General features: G+C 46.5%; 1 protein-coding gene across 1 annotated transcript; it reads left to right on the top strand.

Annotated features, from left to right (window-relative positions):
- Positions 1 to 560: 560 nt before the first annotated feature.
- On the top strand, positions 561 to 8,479 carry LOC125239776 (serine/threonine-protein kinase Warts). The gene is made up of 5 exons (XM_048147454.1): positions 561 to 880; positions 1,249 to 1,715; positions 3,675 to 5,748; positions 6,575 to 6,861; positions 7,043 to 8,479. The coding sequence occupies exons 2-5, from the start codon at positions 1,461 to 1,463 to the stop codon at positions 7,466 to 7,468; spliced, it is 3,042 nt and encodes a 1,013-aa protein (XP_048003411.1). The 5' UTR covers positions 561 to 880; positions 1,249 to 1,460; the 3' UTR covers positions 7,469 to 8,479.
- Positions 8,480 to 8,870: the final 391 nt, after the last annotated feature.

Genomic DNA, 8,870 nt, shown 5'->3' with positions numbered 1-8,870 from the left:
TTGACATATTGGTCAGAAAATGTCATTTGACACGCTGAAACAATCGTTTTTAGCACTATCTCGAACAGTCATCAGCTAGTTTCCATTTATCATTTATATTCTGTACCTAACTTGATAGTGATTGGCTAATTTAAATGAGTACAATGTTTTGAGAATTACTATTGGCGTTAATTTTTAAAGCATGCCTATGATTCGACGTATGTACTAGAGGTTTGTTTTGTTAGTCGTGTTTACTTAATAATAAAAGAATATCACTGATAAAATTATTTGAACCATATTTGAACATTATTAAAATATTTGTTATGATTTTTGCATTTAAAGCAAAGACTTGGTAATTCATTAATTTCACTATACAATTAATTTCTTTATTTTTGTAAAAGTTCTTATTTACAGAAGATAAAATTTAATCAAATTATACTTCACACTTATTCAATCATTGTGTAATATTTATCAAAATATTATTTTACATCTTTATTACAGAAAAAATCTCATATATTAAATAAAAATGACGGAAAAGTACTTTTATTGGAATTAAGAATTGAATAATTAGTAGCAACTCTGAACGTCAAGATAGCGTAGCTTTTACGAACATACGAAAGAATGTGGTAATTCTTCAAAATGGTCGCTTTGTATGGTTTGCCAACTTGCATGTCTGTGTTTCAGAGTTCTTTGTTTTCATAATTCCTCAGCTGCAGTAAAAGTGTGTGCAATATTTGTCTGATTTTGAAAACTTGTGTAATGATAATATTGTGATTAATATACGTGGCGTACCAGAAAGATGTCATCGGTAATGTGAGAGCTCTCGACTATCGTTTTTATTTTACGGGATTATGACGTCTATGATTCTCATTTGGATTTGCAGAAACTAAAAAGACCCCAGGTAACTATTTACTCTCGAATAATGCTTTCGTTCATATGTAGTTTATTGATATATAAGTGTCTCTAATTTTGGAATTCCTGAGCTCTGTCAAGAATGATTTGTGTTGAGCATTCTTGTAGTTTCGCATCCGCGAACAGGTACTGGGCGAATATTAGTGCTTGTTTATTTACAATAGCCTTGTAATGAGGATTTATTCCACCATATTCCAACTTAATTTCGTGTTGGTGAAGTAATACTAATAAGATATTTATTGTGATGAACTACATCATTACAGTCTATTGATCTATGTACAATTTGACCAAGATATCATGTCTTTATGAATAGCAAAGAGTAATTATTATTGTACAATATTTTTAATTTGTTTTCAGCTTCATGCACAGCTTCTGATTGAATACAAAATACTGTCAACAAAGTTAATAGAAAGTAATAAACAAACAAGACTGCTTTGACCAAGTTTTGTGAACGGTTATCAGCCTTCAGAATAAATAGCCCTGGTAATGAGAACTGTATCCGGTGATCCATGGTGCGGGGTGGAGATGTGATGGGCGGGGTGGGGTGAGAGGCTCGGGGCTCGGGCGCCATGAACCCGCCGGCGCCCGGCAAGACGGCCACGCGCTCCTCCGGGTATCACCAGAAGGCGCTCGCCGAGATCAGAAATTCATTATTACCCTTTGCTAATATTGGAAGTTCAGAGCCACCGGGTTCATCTGCAGCAAGTACAGTCAGTTCGGGTGTCAGCTCTGGTTTCAGTTCCTCATCTGGCAATGGACTTGACAAGGAACTTAATGTACACCCACAATCACTCAACCAACTTATTGCTTCTGGGTATGAAGAGGTAAGGCTACATTAATGTTTTGTTTTTATGGAATAATGCCAAACCAGCGGCCACTGCTATTGCCACAGGTGCCAGTGCTTACTTATACTTTTGTCTGAGGGTTTATGGTTTAGCATTGGAGTAATTTTTGGAAGCTCTTATTTAACCAATTTTTCAAGTTAAATTTGACCTTGATGTCTTAAATTTGCATACTATTATTGTGTTGCATTTTGTTGACAATATAATTAATTAATTATGTAAAGGCCATGCCACCAATCCCCAACATCAAATTGATTCAACATTTGTGGATTACACTTGTGTGGCAGATTTATTTAACCCTCATGCTTAGAGACCCTGCAACTATTTCCACTTTTTTAATCACTTGCTACAACCCCGTGTTCAATATTGGAATGTATCAATATTTTGCTAGTTCTGGTACCATGTTAGCAGGAGCGGTTAAAGACGAACTTTGTCCACTTGTAAAACAAACAACTATAATTTTTTTTTTGTCTTACCAAAAAGTATTTTATCAACTCTTAAAAAATCGGTTTCATTAAATAACAATATGTGTATGATATCGTAATGGTTGCTTTTGAGTATTAAAGTAATCCTAATTTAAGAAGTATTAAGAAGGCACCTCTCATTTATTTATAATATCTGGGCAACCGAGCTTCGCTCGGTTCTGTTTCGTATCCTTGACATGTGCCATCTAGTTAAAAAATGAATAGTACCTACATCGAGCGAAAGAATTCTCAGCCTTAACAACACAACTACTCCACACGAGATGGCGCGCATTTCGCCACAAAAACTCAAATAGTGTGTTTTCTATTCATTTTAGCCTTGACCTGTGTCGCCATCTAGTGTTTGCAATAAATAGTACTTACATCGACCGAAAGAATTCTGTCTTAACAGTACAACTACTGCACACGAGATGGCGCGCGAAGAAAAACGCATGAAAACTCGAAAATTCGCGTTTTCCGGGACCTAAGGATAAGTTAGACCGATTTTTCACCCCCAAAAACCCCCACATAACAAATTTCTGCGAAATCGTTAGAGCGGTTTCCGAGATCGTCAGTGTAAATAAATATATATAAATAAATAAATAAATAAATAAATATACAAGAATTGCTCGTTTAAAAGTATAAGATTTGTGTAGATAATAGATATAAGGATTTTTATCTGTACCATCATCATAGTAGCACAGAACCGTGATGAGTGGCGCATGTTGAAGGAGGCATACACCTGAAGGGTGGAATTAGGCCGAAGAGAGAGAGCTGAGAGAGATCATCACAGTCCCTTTTTAACCCCCGACGCAAAAACGATGGGGTGTTATAAGTTTGACGTGTCTGTCTGTCTGTCTGTCTGTCTGTCTGTCTGTCTGTCTGTCTGTGTGTGTCTGTCTGTCTGTGGCACCGTAGCTCCCGAACGGGTGAACCGATTTTGATTTAGTTTTTTTTTGTTTGAAAGCTGAGTTAGTCGGGAGTGTTCTTAGCCATGTTTCATGAAAATCGGTCCACTATGTCGCGGTCGGGGGTTTTTTCAAAATTTTTATTTTGTGGTTATTGGAATAGGCGTTTACAATGGATGATTTGTATGTTACTATAATGTAAAATAATTTCAATTAATATTAAACTGTACTCAGATCAATCTGGCTCCAAAATAAGCAAAACTGTTCATTACATAAAATAAATGCTCTTATAGGGATTCAAACTGAGGACTATCGGCTTAGCAGGCAAGATTGCTACCGATGAACACAGATATTTTGTTCCTGAGTCATGGTTGTTTTTCAATGTACCAATATCCATTATACAATAAAATACCTTCCCATAGTCTTTTTTTAAAAAAGTAGAAGTTATAGAGAAATGTATTCTACAGCCTAGATGAATAATACCTACTTTAGGTTATGAAAGATGACAATGTTCTAAGTAATTTTCATAGGTTTACGGTTTCCTGAGCCTTAAAATTATTTTCGCGTTTCAGGATCCTGTGGGCCGCCCCCTCAAATATTCCGGCGGCCGCATCGACTCCGCCATCGATTACCTATCGAAGCAGCAGGAGCCTCTCAATGGAGTCCTCAAGGGCAACAACCTCAGCGCCCTCGGCACCAAGCTCATCCGCAAGCCGAGCTTGGAGCGCGAGATCGGCCTGCACCGCGGGAGCCCCGCCATGGACTCCGGCGCCGGGTCCTCCCGCTCGGGCAGTCCGCGCCAGAGCGACGCGCCGCCGCTCCCGCACGAGAAGCTGTCGCGCCAGTACTCGCCCTCCGCCTTCAGCGAGCCGCCGCCGCCGCCGCCGCCGCGCTGTCCCTCCACGCCGCCCGTGCCGCCCTCCGTGCAGCAGCTCATGAAGCGCATGTCGCCCGCGCCGCCGCTGCCGCCCGCGCGCGGCACCAGCCCCGTGCAGCCCCGCCAGCCCATGGTCGTGCAGAACGGCCCGCAGGCCCAGCAGCAGCTCTCGCAGCAGATCCAGGCGCTCAGCATCTACCAGACCGGCGCCGAGCTGCCGCCCCCCTACCCGCTCGCCGGCGTGCCGCCGCCGCCCTCCTACTCCGTCTCCATGCAGAACCGGCAGAGTCCCACGCAGTCGCAGGACTACCGCAAGAGCCCCTCCTCCGGCATCTACTCGGGCGGCACGTCCGCCGGCTCGCCGTCGCCCGTCACCGTGTCGCCGGCCGCGGGCGCCGGCGGCATGACGCGGCCCACGCCCGTGCAGCCGTGGACGGCGCGGCACGCCGTGCAGCCGCCCATCATCATGCAGTCCGTCAAGAGCACGCAGGTGCAGAAGCCCGTCCTGCAGACCGCCATCGCGCCGGTGGCGCCGCCGACCGTGGCGCTGGCGACGCCGCCGCCGCCGCCGCCCTCGTACGCCTCGTCCATCCAGCAGAAGGCCGCGCAGACGCCGCCCAGCTACCCGCTGGCGCCGAAGCCGCCGTCGCCGGGCGCCGTGCCGACGACGGAGCCGCCGAGCTACGCCATCACCATGCAGGCGCTGGCGGCGCAGCGCGGGCTGCAGCCGCCGCCGCCGCCGCCGTACGGCGCGGAGCCGGACTCGGCGCCGGCGCCGGCTCCGGCTCCGGCTCCGGCGGGCCACGCGGCGCTAGTCAAGAAGTTCTCCGATTGTGATGCGAAGGGCGAGCCGTCGCAGGCGGCGGAGGGCAAATGTCCCAACCAGAACTGCACCAATAATTTGCTGAAGGAAGGTACTCACGCGTCGGGATCCGATAAGGGTTCGAACGGATCGACGGAGAGACGCCCGGCGGCGCCTCCGAAGAAGATTCGGCACCAGTCTCCTATCCCGGAGCGGCGGAATATCAGCAAGGAAAAGGAAGACGAGCGCCGCGACTGCAAGGTGCGGAACTACTCGCCGCAAGCTTTCAAGTTCTTTATGGAGCAGCACGTCGAGAACATCGTCAAGTCGTATAAACAGCGCCAGTTTCGCCGGCTGCAGCTCGAGAAGGAGATGAACAAAATCGGGCTCAGTGTCGAGGCACAGTATCAGATGCGCAAAATGCTCAGTCAGAAGGAGTCCAACTATATCCGGCTGAAACGAGCTAAAATGGACAAGTCTATGTTCACTAAGATCAAACCTATCGGTGTGGGCGCGTTTGGGGAGGTCGCGCTGGTGCGGAAGATAGACACTAGTCACCTGTACGCTATGAAGACGCTACGAAAGGCGGACGTGCTCAAGCGAAATCAAGTGGCGCATGTGAAAGCCGAGCGGGACATCCTGGCCGAGGCCGACAACGAGTGGGTCGTGAAACTGTACTACAGCTTCCAGGACAAGGACAACCTGTACTTCGTGATGGACTACATCCCGGGCGGGGACCTGATGTCGCTGCTCATCAAGCTGGGCATCTTCGAGGAGCAGCTGGCGCGGTTCTACATCGCGGAGCTGACGTGCGCGGTGGAGAGCGTGCACCGCATGGGGTTCATCCACCGCGACATCAAGCCGGACAACATCCTCATCGACCGCGACGGCCACATCAAGCTCACCGACTTCGGCCTCTGCACTGGCTTCCGCTGGACGCACAACTCCAAGTACTACCAGAGGAATGGTAAGGAATTTACCCTTATAAAAATACTATACTCAAATTAAGTTTGTTTTGTTTCTATATATGACATTATCTGGGTAAAGGGACCTTATTGTCGATGGCGCTTACGGCGTTATGAGCGATGTTCGTGTACAAATACGACGCCGTGCGACGTAAACGCCATCGGCAAGAAGGTCCCTTTACCCACATAACGTCACATAATATAATAAAGTAAGATGAGCAAACAAGTAAACAATAAACATCAGGTACTGAGGGAAATGAGCGTGCGCGCGTTTTTAGATTGCAACTAGTTGCGTTATATTTCATAATTGGCTCGCATTCGTGCAACACTATTAATACTATTATAGTGCATTGCATTGGTCCAATCCAAACCCATTCTTAGCACTCGCGCTCTTTAATAATAAAGTAAAGACAACGATTCGTCGGCATCTTGTAAATTCAAGGGTATTCTAAGAAATGTGATCAAGCCAAAATAATACTTATAGAACTTACGACTCAACTGTAGAACCACAGAATATATAATAGTACAAGTACAGAAGGCTCACTCCTTTGATGTTCACAAAATGCCGCCATTCTAAATTCTTACCTACATTAACAAACGGACCGCACGCGAGCAGCCAACATTGAATTTTATTGCGCCGCGCGAAGGTCGTCGCCAATGAATGGGCCGCGAACTCGCGGCCGCTGACATGTACTTGTAGCGCGGCTATAGAATCGCGGAGTGAGCCGCCCCTGGTAGAACTTACTGTTGACGCAGAATTTAATAAACTCTGATTTAGTATTATGCGTGTTAGATGGATCTCTAAAAGTGTAATATGTTGAATCGCAGAGCACGGGCGGCAAGACTCGATGGACCCGGTGGACGGCGAGTGGAGCAACCTGAGCGAGTGCCGCTGCCACCAGCTGAAGCCGCTGGAGCGGCGGCGCAAGCGCGAGCACCAGCGCTGCCTGGCGCACTCGCTGGTGGGCACGCCCAACTACATCGCGCCCGAGGTGCTCACGCGCGCCGGCTACACGCAGCTCTGCGACTGGTGGTCCGTGGGCGTCATCCTCTACGAGATGCTCGTCGGCTCGCCGCCCTTCCTCGCGGCCACGCCCGCTGAGACGCAACTAAAGGTGCGGTATACTTTATTTTTGTTTACTAATTCTGTACAATTTATAAAAAATGCTCTTTTTATAAGACAGAATATGCCTATATTTGTTGACGCCGCTTTGATCACAAAGCTTTGATAAGTAATCCAAACCGATAGCAATTTATTTGTGTAGCCAGGCTAAAATGGTGTGTCTCTGGTTACAGGTGATAAACTGGGAGAGCACGCTGCACATCCCGGAGGCGGCGAACCTGAGCCCCGAGAGCGCGGACCTGATCCTGCAGCTGTGCTCGGGGCAGGACACGCGGCTCGGCAAGGACGCGGCCGAGGTGAAGAGCCACCCCTTCCTGCAGTCCATCGACTTCGACAAGGGGCTGCGGCGGCAGGTGGCGCCCTACATCCCGCGCATCGAGTTCCCCACCGACACCTCCAACTTCGACCCCGTCGACCCCGACAAGCTGCGGCCCACGTCCTCGGCCGACTCCAGCAAGTCGGACAGCGAGCTGCTGGACAACGGCAAGACCTTCCACGGGTTCTTCGAGTTCACCTTCCGCCGCTTCTTCGACGACGGCGGGCCCTACACGAACCGCATCAACCTCGACGACGACGCGCAGGGCCCCGTGTACGTCTGACCGCCGACGCGCAGTGCTCCGCCGCGCCGACACTGACTTGTACGATATTTTTACAAAAGTGTGTGCCTTTGACTCTCTCTATTAAAACGATAGTTTTTGTAACGTAATGAATGTAACGTATTTAAAATTTAAAACCGTATTGTTAATAATCCCGGTGATAATGTTGTAATATTGTATCGTTATGTATTTGTAAGAGTAATCTAATTTCTGTATTATATGTAGCGGACGGACGGCGGGGCGGGCCCGCTCGACCCGCGCCGTTCCTTTCGATGTATACTATTTTTGTAACTAGAGCAATTATTTATGAGATAAGAACAAGCTTACTTGAATTAGCGAATGATTTGACATTGACATATTTTCTTATGTATTTATGGAAGTATATATTTAGGTCGCTTAAAGATGCGTGTCTGATTATATAATTATAAACTGCCACCCGGCAAAGTCATACATGTGGAACCGAGTCGAATGTTAATGCTGGTATACAAGAAGTGCTTCCAGTCTAGCCTACGGGACAGCTCATATAATGTGCCTTAATAACTGAATGTGATTTTTACATACAAGATATTTAGGTGTGCATACTTTTGATAGAATTTGATAACTAAGCTGCGAATTGAGTTCTGTGACCGCGTCCCTCGGAGAGTGCAATACGTATTTATTACTGCAGCTGCGTGCTCGCTGTACGCACAGCAGGCGGCGCCAGTCGCTCCGCACTATCGGTTTTCAGTCAAACTGTAAAACGTTCAATGTATAAGTAAGGATTTCGTTTTCACTAACAATATCCCAATTTTAACTAGTAGTCGCAAATAATAACATACAAATAGAACAAAACGAGGTGTGATTAGCAATACAATAACATAATGCTTGTTTCGAGTCTATGTAGACATGTTCATGTACAGTTCGGTATAAACCAGCAAGTCACGTCAACTTAAATTATGTGTTATTGAATGTAAATTGTTTTATTCTGAAATGAAACATGCTTATAAGTAAATGAAAATAAAGTATGGGAACTTTGTTAAATCTTTTTCTGGTATGTGTATCATCTAATTAACCCTGTCTACAAAATACTATACCAAGCATGCGCAAGAAACAAACGTACAGTTTCGGATCCAACTGCACTGCGGCGCACAACAAAATAACTCTGACACTTGTTTGTGGTTCAGACACGCTATCAGACAAAAAATTGGCGCACTACGTCAGAAACCGGACGTATTATAACCGCCCACCTGAATGGCGAGAGAACCCGCCCAGCGGGTTGTCATCTGGGTAAAGTTCACGAGATCACACCAGGCGGGTTCTTAGTTGGGAAAGTGTTAAACGAGTGATTCAACTTGCAGGCAGCTTATTAGGATAGGTGTTTCAAGCAATACATATGAGGAGTGTCTTTTCAAAAGGGCTTATTTCC

Source organism: Leguminivora glycinivorella, chromosome 2 (assembly GCF_023078275.1).
Source record: "Leguminivora glycinivorella isolate SPB_JAAS2020 chromosome 2, LegGlyc_1.1, whole genome shotgun sequence".
Lineage (NCBI taxonomy): Eukaryota > Metazoa > Arthropoda > Insecta > Lepidoptera > Tortricidae > Leguminivora > Leguminivora glycinivorella.
The sequence above is the reverse complement of the archived record's forward strand: the minus strand, read 5'-3'. Positions and strand labels throughout refer to the sequence as shown.